Source organism: Engraulis encrasicolus, chromosome 8, assembly GCF_034702125.1.
Source record: "Engraulis encrasicolus isolate BLACKSEA-1 chromosome 8, IST_EnEncr_1.0, whole genome shotgun sequence".
Classification (NCBI taxonomy): Eukaryota; Metazoa; Chordata; class Actinopteri; order Clupeiformes; family Engraulidae; genus Engraulis; species Engraulis encrasicolus.
Window position 1 is genome coordinate 21012844 of NC_085864.1, and position 23370 is coordinate 21036213.

At 46.3% G+C, this 23370-nt stretch overlaps 2 protein-coding genes across 3 annotated transcripts in view; both read right to left on the reverse strand.

Moving 5' to 3' along the window:
* Positions 1 to 645: 645 nt before the first annotated feature.
* Positions 646 to 2601, reverse strand: LOC134454839 (homeobox protein SEBOX-like). Its single transcript, XM_063205997.1, has 3 exons — positions 2586 to 2601; positions 1858 to 2075; positions 646 to 1488 (listed from the first exon to the last, which is right to left on the reverse strand). The coding sequence occupies exons 1-3, from the start codon at positions 2599 to 2601 to the stop codon at positions 850 to 852; spliced, it is 873 nt and encodes a 290-aa protein (XP_063062067.1). The 3' UTR covers positions 646 to 849.
* Positions 2602 to 3141: 540 nt separating this feature from the next.
* Positions 3142 to 23370, reverse strand: part of smtnl (smoothelin, like) — a 29419-nt gene continuing 9190 nt past the window's right edge. The window contains exons 2-9 of one of the 2 annotated variants that reach the window (XM_063205150.1): positions 11815 to 11896; positions 10729 to 11004; positions 10204 to 10266; positions 9821 to 9887; positions 8393 to 8536; positions 8046 to 8166; positions 6442 to 6593; positions 3142 to 4176 (exon numbers count right to left, since the gene is read on the reverse strand). In XM_063205150.1, coding sequence (XP_063061220.1) covers positions 4050 to 4176; positions 6442 to 6593; positions 8046 to 8166; positions 8393 to 8536; positions 9821 to 9887; positions 10204 to 10266; positions 10729 to 11004; positions 11815 to 11896 — 1032 coding nt within the window. In that variant the 3' untranslated portion in view covers positions 3142 to 4049. Of the gene's footprint in view, positions 4177 to 6441; positions 6594 to 8045; positions 8170 to 8392; positions 8537 to 9820; positions 9888 to 10203; positions 10267 to 10728; positions 11005 to 11814; positions 11897 to 23370 lie in introns of both variants that reach the window. The other variant, XM_063205149.1, reaches the window with a different exon arrangement.

Here is a 23370-nt window from a genome sequence, read left to right on the forward strand (position 1 = left end):
GCAATGATTCGCATTTAATACAACCCTTAAGTAGGGATCTACCACTGTGCCCCCACCTAATCTGTGTCATTTTAATCTATCTCTTTTTTTCGTATCAATAAATAACAAGTGATTGTGTAATGTCCGTGCAAGATTAGACAATGTAACTACATTGTGACTGTAAAAAAAAAGTGTTTGTCTCGGAACTGAGATTTGACACCCGGATTAAGGATTGATTGAAGATTATTTGGCCTTAGAGATGATTATGATATGCTGGGATCTACTGACCAGCAGGACGGTGAGGTATGAGCCCCTGGTCATACATGTACTCAGGTCACTGCACAGGAGGCCGGTCCTAAATCCAGCTCGAATTAAAGAGTCAGTAAGCTGATATTCCTTGATCTTTGTAGTTTTTAATTTATTTTTTCTTATTTGTCTGACCACTGGCACTCAGAGGACAGTATTTTTTTGTTACTACTGTGAAAAAATAATAATTTCTCTTGTGTCAGCCCCGTTGTCCACAAAGAATTTTAATCCAGCACTAACCTTTCGCTTGACATGAAAAATACGATAAAAAATTACATGCACACCCTTCTTTAACACAGGTAAAACATCCCTACACTATGTAGCACTTAAAAAACAGGTACAGTTACACCACAAATTGTGTACACACATCTAAAACGAACAGTCTGCATATAGCACAATAGGTTCAGGGACATACTATTGGCATTTTCACACACAGTCCTCTATACAGTAAGTGAAACAAACTTGGTCCTCTGTAAGTGAACCTAAAAGTGAGGTCTTGGTCGCAGTATGGTTAAGAGTTCGTTTCAGTGGCTGAGACTGAGAGAGACCAGGTGTGAAAACACCCTAAAACTCCATAAAGTTGGTTACGACCGCTGCATTGTAGATCAAGTCAGATATGTATCCCATTGAGGTCTGGCTTCCGACAATCAGGTGTCCCTGCCCCTTGGCCTCATCCCAGTAAGCTTGTTGTGGATATGGAGGAATAGTTTGTTCCTCTGTGAGCTGGGAGTATCTGGCCTTTGACCTGGGCACAGAATATGCCTTGTTGTGATGATGGTGGTGGTGGCAGTACCCTGTGGTGGTGACTGAGCAAGGTTGAGAGTAACCCTGCGTGTTCATTGCAGATGATTGAGCTTGGCCACCAGTGGATCCTGAGACTCCAGTAGATTCCAGATGCATGTTATGATCGGTGTCCCATGTCAGACGCTCCGCAAAGTTACTAGGTGCCCGGGAGTACACCTCTTGGGCCAAGGGGCTGCTGTGAATTTTGACCCATTGTGTATGATGCGGTTGGCCTTCCACACGATCTTGATGTGATCTGCTGCACAGTCCTATTTCAAACCCGCCTGAGGAGTTGAAGTTGTTTAGAAGAAACTGGGAATCTGAAGTGCCACTCCCAGAGATGTGGCCAGATGTGCCTGTTGTCTGTTTGACGGGTCTGGTGCTTTTGATACTGCGTGCACGTCTGTTTTGGAACCACACCTAGGAAGGTCAAAAAGTCATGTCAAAATTATTTCTATACATAGCACATTTATCACAACAGCTGACCCAAAGTCTGTGAAGGCTGCATGTAAGGGACCAAGGGGCCCCACAACACATACATAAATATAATAGGCCTAATAATAATAATAATAATAATAATAATAATAATAATAATAATAATAATAATAATAAACAAGAATGAGGAGACGCAAAACAGTCAATAATCCAAAGGGGTTATTAATTTAGTGACTTGGTTTTATATAGCCCCTTTCAAGTAACCCAAGGTGGCTTTACAAAAGGAGACTAGTTACTATTCATCTAAAAAGCACATGACTGGAATAATGCAAAGCAAAATGTAAGGTCTCAAACCTGTATCTTGCTCTCCGGCAAACGTGTCAACGCGGCTAGTCTTTCCCGAAGCGTGATGTCCGGATATGGTGTCATGGCGAAGGCCTGCTCCAGCTCGGACAGCTGGGCTCGGCTGAAGATGGTCCTCTTTCTTTTCCGGTGGCCCTCTGCGAAGCTCCGCTCAAGCGCAGGTGAAGAGTGCACACTTCCATTCAAATCTGATGGATAATTGAAACTTTCTTATAACAGATGCTCTCATAAAACTACAATAGTCTGGGGTGAATTGATGAATAGATAGCGTTTTTGCTTCAAATTAGGGCTTTAAAAAAAAAAAAAGTTGTCGATTGTTTTGTTTGACAAAAAAAGATGTGTAGTTAAAAAAAATAAAACAGAAATAATAATACCAATAGTAGACCTAGGCGCCTTATAATAAAACAACAAAAAAATCAAAAAAATCGTGTAGGCCTAAATATAATAATAATTTCAGAAAATTATTTTAAATTATTATTATTATTTCGCACTATGATCGAAACACATGAAGTGTTATTTATTAATGGTTTTAAAGTCAAGGGTTAGGAAAATGACCTACCTTTGAAAATGTTCCGGTTAGTAAAAAGGTCATTGAAATTCATTTTTTCCAAGCTGCAGAGTGTCTGATCTAAACTTGTTCAGAATGCAGAAAGAATGTTTTATAATAAGATATCCACAGCACTGACTGGCTTGTGTGAATGATTTAATCATCTCCCAACCTGCTCTTATAGCCATCATCATCCCCTCCCCCCACGACTGAGGTGTGTCCCCATGTTATGTTCCTCCAATTTGATAGGATTTACACATTTCCGCTGACCAGTCGGCTATCATCAGTAAAAGAGCATAGACTTTGTCACTCAGGAGGAGCATGGGCAGTTCTAGACAGGGGCCAGAGTGGGCCAGGGTCCCTGTAGATTTCCTCCTGGCCCCTGATGTGGCCCCTGTGCGACATGATATACATTTTTATTATTATTTTTTCATAAGTAGTAGTTCAGATACACCGCGCTCTTCCGTGTGGTGCGTCTCCAGTTGAATAACTTGGAATGTGAAAAAGTGGATCGCACTCAGGTTCTTCTTTCTTTCCTTTCTTCTTTTTTTATTTTTTGTTATTTACATGGCAGCGGAAGTGTAGACAGAAGGCAACAGCCGAAACGTTTGTCTACACTTCTGCTGCTATGTAAATAACAAAAAATAAAAAAGAAGAAAAGAAGAACCTGAGTGCGATCCACTTATTATGTATTCATGACATGAAAAATGTATGTGTATCTCTTTTGCAAATGGATGTGCCCCCTGAAAAAAGAATGGCTCCACCTCGGCCCCCTGGTCATTTTGGTCTAGAATCGCCCCTGCTCAGGAGAGCTTGAAAAGAACTTCTGTATCATTGGAGGATTTATTGTAAACCTTTATTGTTCATCAGAAAGGCAAAACGAAACATCACACTATCCAAGTGTTTCTTTACTCAGTCAGAAAATAGACAAATTGTCAAACTGGTCATCCGCTGCAGTCTGTGTAGGCGTGGTGGGAGATAACATCTGTTCAGAGCTTTAAAAACGCGTGGTGGAGGCAGAAAGTACAGGTTACAGGCTGCTCACAACATACAGATAAATAGAATTCTCTTCACACACCACAGATAGAAAAGTGATACAAACTTTGAAAAAGAAAAAAAAACCTAAAGAAGCTCTTCAAGACCACCTAATTGGTGGTGATTGGAAGCATCACTCAATATCATGATGCATAAGGCACAATTAGCACACAGTGGCAATGAGTAGCCTTGCAGCAACGCTCCTCCATCGCATGCTGCTCAAACAAACTCTTAACAGTCACAAGCCCATTTGTTTGTTTTACTTGCTGTGGAAGAACCTTCCATCCAGCGACTGGACTCAGAAGTTACAATCCTGTGTCACATATTCCAAATGACCTACTTTTACCTGTCCCAGTTGACCTATTTTGGACAGGTGAAACCATGTATTTTGGAATATGTGGCACCGGATTAGAGCTGTCAAGTCCAGGTGCCCCATCACTGCTTTCGATCTGCAGTGGGCTTCCGATCACAATGCGTTGTAGGAGACAGTTTCATCCTCAAGGGGGCAGTGTTGTTCCTTCTTGATCTCTTGGTGAACAGTCCATCAGATTATCGGTGGAGGATACTACACTACTCTACCAACAACTTGGTGAGTTGAAGTTCATTCAAACTTGCGCAGGTGATTGTAAAGGGACTGGACGTATGTGAAGACGCACATGGGGTCTGGTTTGCGGCCCATCACCATCATGTCCTCCACTTCGATGAGCCGATCACAGCCAGCCTTTGCCCTGAAACAGACAAACATCACAGAGGTTTTTTTTTTTACTTCATCATATACATGGGTTTACCGTTTGTAAACAACCCCTGGCTACGCAACCCTGGTTGTGCACTGTTCAACCTCTGATTGTTGGAATCTATCAGTCAAAAAAAATGAGCTTGCGTGGTTAGCTGCTCAGCATCTTGCCCCTCCTCACAACACTAATGTTTATAAATGAAAAAACTATGTATATGAAACAACTGGGAAAAAAGAAACAGTTTATGAAAAGTTTGCATTCAGTGCTGTTTGCGATTGGAGTATAGGAAACATTGAGGATTTATTGGAGCTGGGAAGATGGTGGTGGGATGATGTCAGGGTTTAAGACTGTGGGGCCAAGGAGGTGCAGGGCTGCTGCTAAGGATTTGGAGGCCCTAAGCATAACTAGTGAGGAGGGCCCCCTCATCATTTTTGTAATGTAATAATTTAATATTTTATAATTATTTCGTAACATTTTTAGTCAATCTCAATTTAAGAGGCCCCAAATTTTGGGGGCAAAGTGGTTAGTGCCCCAACCACTGGTTGGTGCCCTAAGCCAGTGGTTTTCAAAGTGGGGGCCGCAAGGGGATGCCAGGGGGGGCGTGGAAGGCTGGCAGGAAAAATATACCAAAGTAAAATTTTGGCTGGGGGCCTTGGCTGGAATACACAGCTATATGGGGGCCTTATCATGATAAAGTTTGGGAACCCCTGCCCTAAGCACTCTGCTTATGTCTAGCAGCAGCCCTGAGGAGGAGGCTGGTGGACCCGGACCCGGGAGTCTGCCTGCTAGACAGATATTGACTGGCACAGTCTCTCACTTTTAAATGTGGGGTGCAGGCGCTCCAGACAAGACATGCAGTGGAAAGTTTGTAACTCCAACCGCCATCCTTCCCTCTGGTGTATGGTAATGACTACTGCTGCGTGTGATTTGTGAGGAAGAGGTGTGTGTGTGTGTGTGTGTGTGTGTGTGTGTGTGTGTGTGTGTGTGTGTGTGTGTGTGTGTGTGTGTGTGTGTGTGTGTGTGTGTCTGTGTGTCTGTGTGTCTGTCTGTGTGTGTGTCGTAGGGAGGGAGTGGGAGTAAATTATGTACTTCATTTGTATGGTTGTTATTCATCAAGCTATGCATTATACCGTAGGACTCCACCAATAAATCAGCAATGTGCTGCTATATACACAGTCCTACAATCACCAGCATTCATGCATTTTGTGCATTGGAATTACCCAAATGCTGTGCGTATAATGGTTGAATCACATTGAAAAATTCTAATCCAGGATACATTACTGTGTAGCAATGGGCAACCTGGACTCAGAAGGTATGACCCAGTGACACATATTCCACCACTTAGACAGGTCCAACCTTGTCATTTTTAGATGCGTCCTAGCATCTCTATAAGAGGGTATGTCCGTCCGCCTGTCTGTCCCTCTGTCTGTCTGTCTGTCTGTCTGTCTGTCTGTCTGTCTGTCTCTCTGTCTGTCCGTCTGAAACACATTCTTTGAATTGTAATTCCCTCCTGTGTCCACAAGGCGGCAGATTTAGGGCCCCTCTGCATAGACGGACGCATCTTTGTTGGACTTGTTTTAGGATATGTGAAACGGGATTTTAGCTTCTGAATCCATGTTGTGGCTTATATGCCTAATGCACATCTCCAAGTTACTTTGTGTTCATGAAAAAACTCAAGATCTGAGTGATGGAAATCAGAGTGAAAATCACATTTGAAAATCCTAATAAGGGGGGTGTTGGGGCGCACTGTTCTAAGGCACCAAATGCGCAACTTGGCCCTGGTTTGAATCCGGTTCAGGTCATTTTCCAATCTTTCCCCATCTTTATTTTTTAGAAATATTTGTTGGGTGTTTCCACCTTTATTAATCAGACTGGACGGTTGAGAGAGACGGGAAATAAGGGAGAGAGAGGGGGTAAGGATGGGCAAAGGACCTCGGATCAGAATCGACCCTGGGTCACAGGTGTAATGGTGTGGCATTTTAGCTCATAGAGCCACAACACCCCTTACGCCATGTTTCTCTCCCACTCATTTCCTGTAATGTCTTATGAACAAGCCCGACAGGCGGCCAAAGATGCGTCCGTCTATGCACTGCCACCTTGTGGACACAGGAGGGAATAACAATTGAAATAAAGCGTTTCAGACGTACAGACCGACGGCCGGACGGACCGACAGACGGACAAACACTCTTATAGAGATGCTAGGACGCATCTAAAAAGCTCATACATAGTGTATATTAAAAAATGAGTACATGCACTCACTCTGCAATGCCAAAAGCCATCTCGAAGTTGTGCTTGCGTTCAGTAGGTGTCAGCACATTGTAGTCGAACTCGGTGGGGAAGAAGGAATGGACAAGAGCGCAGAAGGCCATACCATCACTCCAGCTGGACGAGAAGTTCTGGATGTCGATGTTCTGCAGGAAGACAAGTGGGATAAGAAATGGATGAGACGCAGCACACAAGTGAACACTGCACACAACGAAATTGCATTTATGCCTCACCCGTGCAAGGGGGCAGCCCCCAATTGCGTCCGAAAGGGAGCAATGTGGCAGGACGGTACCATGCTCAGGGTACCTCAGTCATGGAGGAGGATGGGGGAGAGCACTGGTTAATTACTCCCCCCACCAACCTGGTGGGTCGGGAGTCAAACCGGCAACCTTTGGGCTGCAAGTTTGAGGGCCCTAACCACTTACCCATGACTGCCCAGGAAGACAAGTGGGATAAGAAATGGATGAGGCGAATTGCGGGTAACCATAAACCAAAGTAAAAACACTGAACCAGCAGTTCAATATTTATTATGGAATGTCCGCACTAAGCGTTTCACTTTCTCTGACTTAATGGTAAAAACACACATGGAATTTCTGAATGTTTCTGAACTGCTTGCCCTCAGACAGATTTCGACGTCCCTTTTTGAACTGGTGTAATTTTTCAGCCGCTTTTTGTCTTCGCCTTTCAGCTCTCTCTGGCAAATAAAATCCTCAGCTTGTCAATAAGAAAATCAAAGTTGTCATGTTTGTGGAGGGCCAATCGGTCTTCAACCCCAATGTTTACATCTCCTTCCCCCTCAACCCTTAAATTTGCCTTGACCATGACAACCCTCCGTTTAACCAAAGCCACATGGAATGCTTGGCAGAGTGTAGAGCTGAGGCTGATGGAGAGATGAGGGATAGGGATAGGCTACAGCAGGGCCGCTGACAGCTTTGGCCGGGCCCGGGACAAAGTCATTTGAAAGGGCACCCAATCGAATACATAGAATGTAAATAGCCCCCCCCTCTCCCTGACCCCGGGACAACTGACCCCTTTGTGAGCTGAAGGGGAGATGAGGGATACCGCTGACAGCTTTTGCCAGGCCCGGGGTAAAGTCATTTGAAAGGTCACCCGATCGAATACATACAGTACAATGTAAAGAGGACCCAATTTTGGGCCCCCCCTCTCTCCCTGGGCCCGGGACAACTGACCCCTTTGTGAGCTTTTGCAAGATATTGAAACACAATTCTGTTGTCGGTGACGTCATCACGAGGCCACAGGGAGGCAAGTGAGCAAGGGAGGGAGGAAGGGAGTCCGCATATTGGAAGACTCACCATATATCAGTGGCCAGGGGGCCAAGTTGCCATCTGCGATTGCTCTGGTGGTTTATGTCTGTTTTAAACTGACCCTCTTTATGCTGATGGTCCACGTTAGAGGCGCTTCTTCTCTCTCTCTTTTTGACTTTTTGGACTTTATTTTGATAGAACAGTGAAGTAATGACAGGAAGAGAGTTGGGAGAGAGAGAGACGGGGATGGGTCGGCAAAGGACCCGGGCTGGATTCGAAGACGAGTGCCCTACCATTAAGCCACGGTATAGGGCCAGAGGCACTTCTTCTCACCTGGTATCCAATGGTTTTGGAGCGGCACCACTCTAGCAGGATTGCCTTGATGCTGCTGGCACTTGACACGCCAAAGCTTTGAGAGCGTTTAAGTTTAGGCTTCGAGTCAACTGGTTTGGGCCTGCTGGTAGTGAGAGAAGAGAAGAGAAGAGAAGAGAAGAGAAGAGAAGAGAAGAGAAGAGAAGAGAAGAGAAGAGAAGAGAAGAGAAGAGAAGAGAAGAGAAGAGAAGAGAAGAGAAGAGAAGAGAAGATGGAAACGTTAGATGTCACAAAAAGTGACATGAGTACTCTCCAGTTATGATTAAATGTTATAGGTTTTGAGCTTTGAGCATAGAAACACAAAATACCTGTTATTTTCAGAGTCGAGCCTCTCGAAGATGGAGCGCCGTGCTTGGGCTCCAATGTTCCGTGGCAGCGTCTGTGACCTCACTAGTTCACGCCTCCGCTCTGGGACCCGGCTGAAGGGGGTGTCCCCATTTCCATCCTGACCTCTGGAATAAATAGAAAAAAACCACTGTACATCAGTGAAGAGTATGACACATTGTGTTAACGGGGGCGCTACAGCCCCCCAGGGGGCATTGGGGAGCCCTAGGGGGGCGTTGAGAAGGATACAACTGAGAGGGGGCGGTGCTCAGTTGCCAATGAGGTGCATTAGTACATTTTATTTTTTGATATTACAAGTCGTTGGTAGGCTTATGATGAGGTCAAGGGGGCGTTGGGAAGCTTATGATGAGGTCAAGGTTGAGAACCACTGTGTTACACCTTTATCCAAAGCGACTCACTGTTGTTACAGGGTGTTGGTTACAGTCTGTGGAGCAATGTGGGGTTTGGGGTGTGTTGCTCAAAGGCTCTTCAGCCACCATGGATCTTCTTCCATTTTCTTCCTTTTGACCAAGATCAGCTTTGAAGCTGTAACTCTCTAGCCTGATTATCATCGACGGTCAAATCTCTTCGAGACTTGGTCTGACCAAGAGCATAATGATTAACATTTCCCAAACGGCATGGTTGACCCGCCTCTCTTGGTTTGCTTATGGTTGTTTGCTTACCGAAAAAGTGGGAGGAGTTCCCGTATTTTCGGGAACTCAGAAAGTACTTGCATTGCTTTTGACCTGACTAGTTGCAACGCTGAAAGTGTTGCGTCACTAGGAGGGCACAGCCTGGCTAGTAACTCTCTGGTCAGATGCCCCATAGTGATAACCAAGGGCATACGATAAGTGCATGCAGGGAAGCCGACAAGGGTGGACAAAGGGGTCAGTTGTCCCGGACCTAGGGAGAGAAGGGGCCCAAAATACATTGTATGTATTGGATCAGGTGCCCTTTCAAATGACTTTGTCCTAGGCCCGACAAAAGTCAGCGGCACTGAGTGCATGGGTCAACACAGTCCCGTCCATGCAGAGAATATGCAGTGTTGTAGGTACAGTAGCCTCAAGTGCCTCTTTTCCTCTGCCGGTTTTCTGGTAGGCCTATAGCTGCACACATCACGACTCGGCTGCCACTTTTTGCTTTTCAAATAGGCACGACACAGCTCAACCGCAAAGCAAAAAGTAACGGCTGAGTCGTGCTGCTGTGTCGAGCTGTGAGCCTCCCAGAAAACCGGCAGTGGAAAATAGACAATAGTACGTTTCTCAAAGCCACACAATGGACTCGTATGCATTACTGAATACTCTCAATCCATACAGCAGTTAAAGTAAGATTGCGTGGTCGCATTAGTGCACGTCTCAGGATAAAATGAAAGAGGATAAATGGGATGAACCCAAATAAAACCAAGAACCAACCTGTCATTGTGTTGCTGGGCTAGTCCTGAATATGTCACAGATTTTGCAGGTGCGGAGGCTGTTCTTTCTGGAAGGAAAATAAGAAGTGACATGCAGTTAAATGAGGTTGTGTTTTTACAATGCGTTTTTGTTTGTTTGAAAATGTGTTCATTCGCTTTTTTGCAAAGTCATTTTGCCAGCCCACGCACATAATCGTTCTGAAATGTTGCCACAATATTGGTATGTACGTATGGCTCACACAAATTTGGGGCTGATCTGAGATGGCTTGGAAGACAGCTATACAAGTTCTATGTTTATGATTGTTGTTGTTGTAGTTTTAGTTGTTGTTGTTGTTGTTGTTGCATGTGTAGAGTAAGTTTAAGTACCGTAGCTTTGTTTCTCACCTGATAACCGAGGGGATCCCATTGTCCTGATGGGGCTAGGACTCCACGTCTTCACAGTAGGGGCTGAAATGGGTGAACATCAGTCAGAAATTACAGATAATAACAGCCGGCGAAAGTGAAATAAATAATATATATAGATATTTTTAAACAGTTACCATGTAGAAAGTAGAGAGAGCAGTACAGTACATGAACCCTATGTGGTTGCTTAATGGAGATATACTTTTGTCAACTCAGGTTTAAACAAGTTAATCCTGGGTTACCTCTGGGTTGGTTGTACTCCATGCGTAGTACAGGCCACAGGCCTAGACCAACTATCCAGGCAAATTTATTTTTGGGTGCTAGATGGGCTCGTCTAGTCTACTAGGCTAAGGGCATTAGCAATACCCAACCATTAAACACAGGTGATATGAACGCACGGGCGACTCTGTCATGGTCTGTGACTGGTTGTCCATATAGCGTATACATGATGAACCATGACCCATGACCTTTTCACAGCTCATTGGACATTGGGGATGCTCAACCCACCTTGGTGAACGGGCGACTCCGTCATGGCGAGTGGCTGGTTGTCCATGGCGGTGTGGTGGTGGTGGTCGCTGTAGGACTGCAGGTCTGCGATGGAGGAGGGCAGAGAACGCATGGTGGGGCTACTGGGGGAGTCAGGGCTCCTCATGACAGCGGAGGCGGATGGGTCTGCGGTCTTGGTGGTGGCCGTGATGGGCAGGTGGGGCATGGCCATCGGACGCGGAGCACGGAAGTCACGGCCAGGCGGAGAGCTCTCCCTCTCGGCCATTGGGGTGCTTTCTATTGGTGGAAAGACAAGACATAGTCATTTAAGTGTCATAAACAATGTCAACTTGATACTTATGCCTGCTTTCCACTGGCGGTTTTCTGGTAGGTCTACAGCGTAACGCGGTGCTACTCAGCTGTCACTTTTTGCACTTCTTGAGCTGTGTCGTGCCCAATTGAAAAGCAAAAAGTGGCGGCCGAGTCACGTTTTGTCGAACTGTAGGCCTGCCAGAAAACCACCAGTGGAAAATAGGCATTAATGGCACATTTATGACATTTTATCACTGTTATGATGGTGTGATGGAACTGATAAGTAAAGAGTTGGTTGTTATTATGACTGTTGTCAAGATGTGGGGCAATGGACGTTAGTTTAAGTCCACTTGCTTAAAATTTGCTTGAATATGTAGCACTAAGTGCTGACACTGTGCCATATGTTTAAGCTAAGTAAGGGTTAGTGTTGGGCATGCAAAGTACTGTATGTACATACTATTGAATGTATTAACCCCTTAATGCGCGCCGTACCTCCAGAGGCACGCTGTAATAGTCATTGAAATGTAACTACCATAGCACTACAATACCATGACACAACACAGGCCCTTTAGTAATGCACCACGACTTGGTCATTACCATACTGGTAACAACAAATGTATAAAGCCGCGTCTTAAGGGGTTAACCAGTATGTTAAGCTTTGTTTTTACATTTTCATGTCAAATAAATATGTTATGCCATAGTTGTTATGTCTACATTCAAAAAACATAAACGTAACAAAATGCTTGCTAACAGGAAGCAATGTAACAGCAGTTGTGATATGTTGAGGTTGGTTACCTGACATTGGTGTGTGGCCATTTTCCAAGCCTGTGGTTGTGGGGGCTTGATCTACTTCAATGGGCTCCTCTCTCTCGATACTCTAAACAGAAACAGACAAAACATTTCGTCAACAATTTGCATAGTATATTACAGCCTGGCTTTATCGCCAGACCTCTTTCTGCAAGCATTCCCTTCGGGGGCGGTCATGGGTAAGCGGACCGTCAGGGCGTCAGACGTTGTCGGTTCGACTCCCGACCCGCCAGGTTGGTGGGGGGAGTAATTAACCAGTGCTCTCCCCCATCTTCCTCCATGACTGAGGTACCCTGAGCATGATGGTACTGTCCCGTCACACTGCTGCCTTAGGGTGCCATTGGGGGCTGGCCCCTTGCATGGGTGAGGCATAAATGCAATTTCGTTGTGTGCTGTATGCAGTGAACACTTGTGTGCTGTGTCACAATGGCAATGGGAGTTGGACTTTCCCAGTTGGGCTTTCACTTCACTTTTCACTTTCACTCTCTGTGACCCCCTTGCAGGACCTCCACGACCACCTAGTTCCAAACCCCCTGTTTGGGAAACACTGGTGTACATCATAAACACAAGATTCTTTGATCATTTCTGCCCTTCTGAACTACACGACATGGATGACCCCATTGCAGTCGGCCTAAGTTAATTCACAACTTATTCGACAAAACTAATTATGGACTGGAAAATGCTCAAAGACGAAAAAGGCGTATGAAGGGACTCATGGGACCTAACGTGATTACAGACTTAACTTGTGGCAGCGGATGAAAGAATGTGTTCTGCTCAAAATCAGCAGACCTTCCCACTCCAGCAACGTTCGTCTAACAAACATATTGCTCTCGCAGCACCCTTTTGCCTTTCACTACAACTCGCACCACGGCTGGGATTTGGTGAATGGATTTGGCAACCCAGCACAGCAGGGTTACATTTCCAAATGATTGGCCACGGCTCTGCTGGGGATTCTTCAGATCTATTTACAGTACAGTATTGTGTTTTCACAATGGGCCCGGGACCAGTCTGTAAATATAGCCCCCAAAACACGGAGCCATGTGCCGCTGACAGGCCGTAGGGGTGAAAATAGCTCACTATCAAGAGTTGGTGTTGTTGCCATGGCGTGCTTGCTTTGCTTTGCTGTGTTTGTTGTGACATCGCTGGCGAGTCCAGCTGCCTTCCCTGAAGCTTCATGCCAACGAGTCTGGCAAAGCCGGCCACACGTAAAGGTCACGCTGTGGACACAGAGGCAGCAGCAGCTGCAGCAGACCAGTCTGCAGTGCAACCCACCCACCCACCGCCTGGAGATTGGGACTAAACCTGATGCCAGTGAGGTGGTGCAAGTGGGTGAGTTGTCCAGGGCCCAGGGAGGAGGTGGAGGGCAGAATTCGGTCCCCAATACATTCAGGCGCTGGCGAGTCCAGCTGCCTTCCCTGAAGCCTCATGCCAACGAGGCTGGCAACGCTGGCCACACGTAAAGGTCACGCTGTGGAGCAGTGGCGGATCTAGAACAAAATTACCAGGGGGGGAACAGAGAGGGGCCAACATGTTTTTGAGGGGGGCCCCCATACCTTATTCTTCGACCTTAACTTTTGCCAGATATCTGTCTTTTCTATACCGATTGTTGCCTAAATCACCTTCCAAAAACACCTGCTTAAGCATCTGAAGCAAATAAAATGTATGACATGAATTGCATTAAAAGCTGAGAAGCTATATCATCGACTGCTCGGCGCAGGGGCCATAGGGGGGGCAGGAACAATTCTAAAGGGGGCCTGGCCCACCCTGGCCCCTGTTTAAAACCACCCCTGCTGACTAAAGGTCACGCTGTGGAGACCGAGGCAGCAGCTGCAGCTGACCAGTCTGCAGTGCAACCCATCCACCGCCTGGAGACTGGGACCATGCTCGTCATCAGGGAGGGACAAACGGGTCAGTTTTCCTGGGCCCAGGGAAGAGGCTAGGGGTAGAATTGGGTCCCGACTACATTCAGGGGTGCCGTAGAGGGGGGTTAAGTGTGAATGAGTCACCAGGGCCCCATGTAGATAGGGGGCCCACACGTTTTTGGATTTATGTAGATATATGGCCGAGGGGGTCCATTGGAGTTGATTGTACGTAGGGCCCACAATTTGCTGCTGCGCCCCTGACTACATTATATGCCTTGAGAGGGGAGCCGTTTCAGATTGTGACCCGCCGGGCCCAGTCAAAGTGGTCAACAGTCCTGACTGGGGCCGTGCAGGCCAGGTCAGGTCACCGCTCATGAGACGAAAGTTATGGAATCCTATCATGAGGCAAAGCCATGATGTGGGTAATAATGCCGTGGCACGCAGTGACTTTTTACAGATAAGCCCAAAGAGCCAACTGTCATGAATGCAATTAGCAGCATGCAATATCTAGCAATACTATGCCAGCCATGTTATTTGGGGATTAGCACTATCTTTTAGACAGTAACTAAAGTAATCTGTTTATGGTAAGGCAACCTTTAGGATCCAGCTATGCTCAGAATTCCCATGCTGCCTTTTGCGATTGTTCCGATCTGAAGATGAGCATGGAAACTCAGACTGACATCTTTGCCTACGTTTGGGATCCCAACCACAGAACAAGGAGGGAGGGCAAGACATATTATTAGACAAACAGAAGTTTGTAGTCTGTTTACTGATCCAACTCCATATGCAAAACCAGCTCTCCATCAATCATTGTAGTATTTTAAATAGTTTAAATCAACCTCCCCGGTATAGTTCCCAGACTCACTTGTGGTGCAGTCTTGGGTAAGCAGTCAGGGCGTCAGACTTGTAGCCCAAGGGTTGCCTGTTCGACTCCCAACCTGCCAGGTTGGTGGGGGGAATAATTAACCAGTGCTCTCCCCCATCCTCCTCCACCATGACAGAGGTACTCTCCCTTTCGGGCGCCATTGCACAGGTGAGGCATAAATGCAATTTTGTTATGTGCCGTGTTCCACTTGTGTGCAGTGGCGTGTTGTGTCACAATGACAATGGGAGTTGGAGTTCTCCAGTTGGGCTTTCACTTCACTTCACTTCACTTCACTTCACTTCAGTGTGGTGATAGCCAGGCTAGGATGTAGCAGAGCTGGACTGGGACCAAAACAAAGGCCATCTAAATTGTGTGCCAGTCAACTAATACAAAGTAACAGCATTGGCCCTAGAGCACTGCTTGGTCACCAGAAAATGTCCTGTATTCTATAACCAGCCCAGCGTACTTTGTGGTGCTTGAGCAATCTCGACAGGTAGCCTCTTACTGCAGCAGGGCCCGTTGACGGGCATATTCACCCTTTGCTGAAAACACTCAACTACAGCATAACACCATTGCTATGACAATGCACAGAGTCTTAAGTAAGCGATAAAGACTTGGTCATTACCATTTTGGTAACAATTAGGTACACTAAGGGGTTAATAAAAGACTTCGGGAAAAAATGAAGCATGCACTCAACACTTTTGTTTTCTCTCACTGAAACTGTTCAAATATGAAAAATAATATGAAAAAGGAACATACTGTGCACATGCAAACCTTAAATGTGGAAAAATGAAATGCTGAATGTGATGGATGAGAGAGATGATAGAGGGGGACTGTGAGAGTAATTCTATCTTCTACCCTAACCTACAGCCATGTGTGCTGTGTGTATACACTGTAAAAAAAAGAAAAAAAGTTCCGTAGGGAGAACCCAAAACGTCCCTGAGGAAGCCTAAAGATTCTCTGAAGAATCTGTTCTTGGAAAGAACCAGAACCCTCAGGGGTTCTGCCATGGTTTTAGTCAGTTCCTCAAAAGGCATTTAGGGGTTCTTCAGTTTGCCACTCATAAAAAGGAACCTCTAAAGGTTCTCTGTGGACGCTTTAAGGAAACCTTGGGATTCCTCCAAACACCTATAGGTTTCTTTTGAGAACCTTGAGGGGTTCTCAACAATGGCAACTGAGGATTCGTTGAGGATACTGTAATTGTCACTGTGTTTGGCATGCATGCACATATTAGAAAAAAACGCATAGTCTACTGTATGGGACCGTGTTCCACTTGCATGTGTACACACACACTTGGAAAGACACGATCATAATCAAATTCATGCTCTGCGTACTCAAACACAATAAATTATACACATACACAGAAAGCGTGGCATGGATGTGTATACAGTATATTGGTACTGTATACGACTCCCATAGTTTGTAAACACGTACTAGGAAAGCAGGATCATATCATACTCACTGCCTGCTACACACACACACACACACACACACACACACACACACACACACACACACACACACACACACACACACACACACACACACACACACACACACTCACAAACACACACACACACACACACACACACAGAGACACACAGACACACACACACACACACACACACACACACACACACACACACACACACACACACACACACACACACACACACACACACACACACACACACACATAATAAATTATACACGGACGCAGTAGGGAAAAGTACATTCCTGACTGTGTGATGCAGTCAGTCAGTAAAGAGGCCGACGAGTGTTGCCAGGTGAGCTCAGACAAGAGGAATGCTATACACAGCACAGAGTACAGAGTGAGAGTCTCAGAGTCGAAACTGAGCAGACCGCTAACAGCTGGATATACCCCGTTGGGGGAGAGCTAGATAGAGAGAGAGAGAGAGAGAGAGAGAGAGAGAGAGAGAGAGAGAGAGAGAGAGAGAGAGAGAGAGAGAGAGAGAGAGAGAGAGAGAGAGAGAGAGAGAGAGAGAGAGAGAGAAAGACAAATCTCATCCCTTTTTTGACCGTGAAAAAACTTGCAGGATTGTGTGTGCATGCGTGTGTGTGTGTGTCTGTGTGTGTGTGTGTGTGCGCGCACACTGACTGAGCACTCTGTGTGTGTGCGTGTGTGTGTGTGTGTGTGTGAGTGCATGCATGCATGTGCATGCTTGTGTGCGCCTGTGATGTGAGTGAGTGTGTGTGTGTATGCGCACACGCTGGCTGAGCACTCTGTGTGTGTGTGTGTGTGTGTGTGTGTGTGTGTGTGTGTGTGTGTGTGTGTGTGTGTGTGTGTGTGTGTGTGTGTGCATGTGTGTGTGCGTGCGTCTTGCTGAGCACTCTGCTCCTTTTCGGCCCTTATGGCATCGCTCCAGGCCTGTGGTGGAAAAGAGTCATGTGCCGATTGCCGAAAAGCCCCTTCTGAAGTCCTCCTATGCTCTGCTTGAAGCACGTGTTTGATTTGAGTGCAGGGCTGGACTGGCCATCTGGCATAGCGGGCTTCTCCCTGGCATAGCGGGCATTTCCCGGTCGGTCCCACACCCTTGTGGGCCCCTATTTTCAGAAAAGTTTACTTTTCTGAAAACAGGGGCCCACAAGGGTTCAAGTCCCACCGGTGAGTCAGTTCTGCACTGCTAATTATGAAGGGTCCCTTTAATTCAAAAGTGCCCGGGCCCTATTTCTACCCCAGCCCATCCCTGTTTGAGAGCATCTCCACACACTCACTCCCTCCCTTGCAGTGCCCGCTGATAAGAGGTGTGCGGATGCCTTCTCTCTCCTCAGAGATGTCACTTCTTTCGCAGTTTCAGATAAACTGACATCTGAGAAAGTTCTGGTCTGCGCATATCCTGCTGCACATCGAGCATGCATTGCTGCTTCTCTGTTTTGCTTGTTTTGTTTTGAATCTTGAAAAGTAGGTGACCACCACTTTTGAAAGCTGCCTCTGTTGGAATTACGGGAAACTAAGGGAATCTGACAGATTCTATAGACCGACCGTGCAGTATATGCTGAGTTTTAGCTATGGCTAAACGGTAGGGCACTCGTCTACTATGCGGTCAACCCGGGTTCGATTCCAGCCCAGGTCCTCTGGTGACCCTTCCTCGTCTCTCTCTCTCAAACATGACCTGTCTCTCTCAAACTGTCCTCTCACTAATAAAGTCTAAAAGACCAAATACAATCTTGACAAAAATCATTGTTTTGATTTGAGTCCTTAATAGGTCACCACCGCTTCAGCAAGCTGGCCTCCAATGGAGCTAAGGGAATAGGGAGGCTGAACGGTAGGATAGACGTGAAGAGAAATGGGAGGGAGAGGAGTGGGGAGCTAGGAGTATCCAGACGCACCCTGGCAGACTGAGCGCACTCTGCTCTGCCTGCCACATGAAAGGCACCTCTATCCACCTTCCAGGAACAACAAATCCCCCCGTCCCTGGGAATGCGTCATCAGATTATCAGAGGGGAACAATAAAATATCTGGATAAAGTGAAGCGGAGGAGGACGCAGCAAAGCCCTTGCCCTCCACTTGCTTTTGCAGTCCGCACGAGATGGAGAAAATGAAGTTCAACTGTGTGTTCCCCTGCTGGGATGGGATGAGGCAAAGGCATCAGTGAGATTACTTCAGAGCTGCTGTGATTGCTTCTGGTCACTGTGGATACAGTAGCTGCCTTTTTACTCCACTGGACTAGTCTGAGCCTAGGGCAGGCCGTTTCATAGCTACCGAACATGCTTAGAATGAGTGATGGGAAACCTGGAATTATTAGTTATATTCCAGTGCTGCATATTCAACCAGTGACCTTGTTTTACCTGGGTACATGGGTTTGCCGTGTTTGTAAACACGGCAAGACACTGGCAGCCAACAATGTGAGCAAATGTCTTGAGTTGTGCGCAGCTGGTTTCACGCAGTCAGGGGGAAAGAAAAATTTAGAACTCATGTATTCAATCAGGTGATCAATCAACCAGCCAATCACCTGGCTATAACCTGGCTCAGATTGCTGTAGATCTGTCAGCCACATCTAGAAAGCAATCACAGACACATCATCCATTATAAAGGTGAAGGTTCAGTACAAAACTTGCTGATGACAAAAGGTAGGCCTATGTTCCTGAATATTTGGGCAGCTGGGGAAATATTGGGATGCCAGTGCATGGACTTGACACTTCAAGCAATTTCCATGTTAGAATTCAAAATATTTTCAGTGCTGATGTTGGTTATTTCATGCTTGGAATCGTCCAATGCAGAGATACTGGTTGAAAACTATAAAAAGTTAAAAAAACATTTTTTTTAAAAACTTTACATGTCAAAACAAGCTGTGCCTGCTGTGATGTTCAACAAGCAATTTGATTGTATGGAAGAGAGAATGAGTGGAAAAGGTAGTCAGAGGCTATGGGTGTTTTAACCCATTGATGCCTAAAGCTCCGTCAAAAACACCTTCTGAATGCCTAAGCCCTTGTTGGGAGAGTTGCCCTCAGCCTATAAAAGCCTAAATATCTCAGCCTCTGATGCACATAAAAACATGAAACATGATTGCATTCAGACCCTCATCTTTCATTATAATGTGTTAATTCAGCTGTAACATGCCCACATTTTTATTTAAACAGCCAAAATCTCAAGAGCCTGAATGGTGCGTATATGTCACTCCAGGCATCAAAGGTAAAACAACATACTGTGCGAGTCATCAGACTAAAATGGGTTAATGCAGCCTGTACGTGCATGGCACAATGAAGACGAACACTCAAACGGAGTCCTAAATTAAGACCATGGGATTTTGTTATCCAACTACTGTTTATCAAAAAGAGAGCTCCTCCTTCTCTTCCTTTGATGGAACTAAGCTGTCCAAGAAAACCCTGGGAGCAGGAGGGAACACAAGAGAAGCTAAACTGGGACCACAGTTAATATCGCAAATAGGCATTAGAGGGTAGAATGAACAGAAAACAAAAGGATGATGGAAAATTGGCAGGAGAGAGAGAGAGAGAGAGAGAGAGAGAGAGAGAGAGAGAGAGAGAGAGAGAGAGAGAGAGAGAGAGAGAGAGAGAGAGAGAGAGAGAGAGAGAGAAAGAGAGAGAGAGAGAAAGGGGGAAGGTGGGTAGGGTAGAGGCCAACAGAGAACGGGAGAGATCACAGGCTTTTCGAGGGGGATATTTGAGCTCATTTGGTTTGGCTGACATTTGAGATTCCCGGAACCTTGGGGATGCTGTAGAATGGAACGCGGCCGCCAACAATGGGGGCACGCTGTCAGGGAGCAGCAGAGGCCTGAGTGGGTTATTCCCCCATCTGCCACTCAGGACACAGGCTCACACCACCTCAGATAGCCTAAAACCCGCCTCTCTCACTTCACTTTAGGCCAGCAAGCTTTATTTCCATGACAAATAGGTGATTGCACGGCCAAAATATAACATTCATTTGTTAATTTGTACAATTATACATACATGGAGAATTGGATGCATTACACACAGATATGTTACCCTCTCTGATGGAAGATGACAAGATCATTATCCTCTCTCTCTCTCTCTCTCTCTCTCTCTCTCTCTCTCTCTCTCTCTCTCTCTCTCTCTCTCTCTCTCTCTCTCTCTCTCTCTGTTCTAGTAATAGATGGTGAGCCAAGTATGAGTAGACACACTGTTTATCAATTCCACAACATTCAGTCAGAGCCAGCATATAAAGAATAACAAAGCCCCTTTGTTTGACTACCCAGGTCATCCATAAAGTCAGCTCAACAGTGAACCCATGAGCATTTATACCTCATCATAACTAATTCGAAATAAAAAGCAACAACCAATCAATCAATCAAACAAACAAATAAACAAAACAAATACAAAGCAATGAATATGCTGAAACCCACAAGGGCTGGAATTTAAACCGCCCTTATGCGTCAACCCATCTCACTGTGGTTTTGTATGCCATGTCTTCAATACTGAACGCTGCGGCAGCTCAAGGAAACAAGCTGCAAGGAAACAAGACCGTGTCAACACTCCCAGCCCACCTCCCACCCCTGGTCCACACCAAGGACTCCTGCACGGAGCCTCCTAACTGTTCTCTAATTTCAATGCACAGATCTCGGCTGTGGAAAAAAAGGTAAGCAGCCAGCACCATTAACACCTGTTCTTGAAAGGTCCATGGAGGATCCTGCCATTTCCCCCCCTCCTTCTTCCATGAGCAAGGCAGTCTATGTCACATGAGCTGATATGCACAGAAGGAGAGAGAGGCAGGAGGCTGGAGGCTGGAGGCTGGAGGCTGGAGGCTGGGGTGGGGAATTGTGATGGTGAGGGAGTAGAAGGTTTACAAGCACAGCTATCACGCCAGGCACAGTGGGGCCTTCAGCCTGTTGAAGGGTGAGGGGGTTGGAGGCAGGGATTGGACTAGGGGAGAAATAGGGCCCGGGCACTTTTGGCTTCAAGGGTCCACTCAGAATTAGCAGCACAGAACTGACTCGTGGGCTGCTATTTTCAGAAATGTAAAAAAAGTGTGTACATTTCTGAAAATGTGAGGGGCCCAGACGGGTTCGGGGCCAACCGGGAAATGCCCGCTATGCCAGATGGCCAGTCCAGCCCTGGTTGGAGGTCCTGGGGTGGGGCCATGTTTATGAAGGAAATCTCAGGCAGGGGCGAACAGTGGAGCTCAGCCGCAGGCAACAGAAAAACACTTAGCGGCACACGTTAGGAAAATAAGATGTTTCGTTTACTTTCGTTTACTTATCTTCCAGCCATGACAGATATAAGTAAAATACGGCTTTGACCTAAACTCTTGCAAAACCCCTCCCCTCCCGAGCCGCATCCCCTCAAGGGTCCGCTTGTCTCTAAATGGGCCACAGAGAGCTAGCAAAGAACAGCCGGCAATGGGATGGTTATCCCCTCTTTTATCACCTGGAGCTGTCTGTAAGACTTCACGAGTAAGGTCATGAAGCACACGAGGGGATTCAGCAATGTATGCCTCAGCTGTGTGTGACGATCCCCATCAAAGGTCTCTGCATGATTGCAAACATGTGAGGAGTGCTGTGCGAGAATGCCCCGTTTTAAACTCCATTTCAGGAGTACCACACATACTGAGACTAGAATTTTATCAAAGTTGTTGAGTTCTTACTATGATGTCACAATGCACTTTTGCAGGATTTTTAAAGACAGAGTTCTATGGGAGGTGGAGAATGTTCTCCTCAAAGGGTTAACCCGTTAAGACATGGCGTTATTACTCTGCAGTTACCAGAATGGAAATGACCAAGTCGTAGTGCATTACTAAAGGCCCAGTGTAACGTCATAGTATTGTAGTACTATGGTACTTAATTTTTCAATGACTATTACAGCTTGCCACTGGAGGTACGGCGTGCATTAAAGGGTTAAATGTATGGTGCAGTTCCATAAATGCATGCCTGAAGTGGGTTCCAGCCAGGGGTGGGACAACAGGACCTGTATAGCTGGAGGGCAATTCTGCAGCATACGACCGCAGACCACAGAGCAACTAAGATTAAACAGATCCAGGCTTGGACTGGGGGAGAAATAGGGCCCAGGCACTTTTGGCTTAAAGGGGCCCCTCATAATTAGAACTGACTCACTGGTGGGCCCCGCATTCTCGTGGGCCCCTATTTTCAGAAATGTTTTAAAAAAAAATGTTTTAAACATTTCTGAAAATAGGGGCCCACGAGGTTGCAGGGCCCACTGGGAAATGCCCAGTATGGCAGATGGCCAGTCCAGCCCTGAACAGATCTCAGGGACCAAAAAGCTGCTGAAGGCTTTGAGCATCGCGTCAGCATCACCATCTGCAGAAGATATCAACATGGCCTTTGGCCTCTGGCCTGAGCAACAAACACAGACGTTCAGGAGGACACAAAGGCCTCCACGCACAACAGGGGGAGGAGTGGGGAGTGTGTGTGGACACGTGTGTGTGTGTGTGTGTGTGTGTGTGTGTGTGTGTGTGTGTGTGTGTGTGTGTGTGTGTGTGTGTGTGTGTGTGTGTGTGTGTGTGTGTGTGTGTGTGTGCGTGCGTGCGCGCGCGCGTGCGTGCGTGCGTGCGTGTGTGTGCGTGCGTGTGTGTGTGTGTGTTTGCTTTAGTGAGGTTCTCTACCTCACCCTGTTTGACCCTACAATCAAACTTCAAAGTGTTTCTGACAGCAATTGACTCTAGGCATTAGACTCCGTCTTGTCAGTCTTGTGCACTTCTCAGACTAACTGGCATATGTGTATGTCTTAAATGACATCTCTATTTGCAAACCAACCCTCCACACTGTCTGCTCTAAAATGCTCAGTGGTGGACCAGCAGCACGATACATATGAATTGTAACTGTTATATTAATGGATGTCACTGTCCCACTATCTTACTATTGTTGTTGTGTGGATGCTCAGGTTGAAAAATGATTTCCCCTTTGGAGACTAATGGCAATACAAGAATACACCAGAAGCGACACATGCGATGGAAGTGATTGACTTTGTACGGAGGAGCTGGCGAAAGAAGAGACAAAAGCAATTTGGGTGACTAGAGGAGATTTGATAGGAGCTCACATAGCTGTGCGGAACTACAGGTCGGGCAAGAGCCAGGCAAGAGATTTGAGGGACTTGAGCGACAGTTTACTGCAGTCGAACTTCAGCGACTATTATGCTAATTTGCTATGATGCGGTTCTGCGACAGCTACTGTACCGCAGCCAATTGGAAGGTCAGAATGCTTGCATTCTGCTTTTAACAGACATACTCTGAGTCTGAAGCCTCTCATGTCGCTCTCACTATGAACACACTTCCAGTGACTCTTTGTAGCTTTGGTCTCTTCTGGCGTGTTCGTGAGGTAATAAAGTATATTCAACTCAACTCGACTCGACTCAACTCAATGCGTT

Excerpts from the sequence above, each read along its gene's own strand:
- LOC134454839 (XM_063205997.1), bottom strand. Across the intron at positions 1,489-1,857 it reads TGCCGGAGAGCAAGATACAG|GTGTGGTTCCAAAACAGACG; the intron begins GTTTGAGACCTT and ends TGACCTTCCTAG.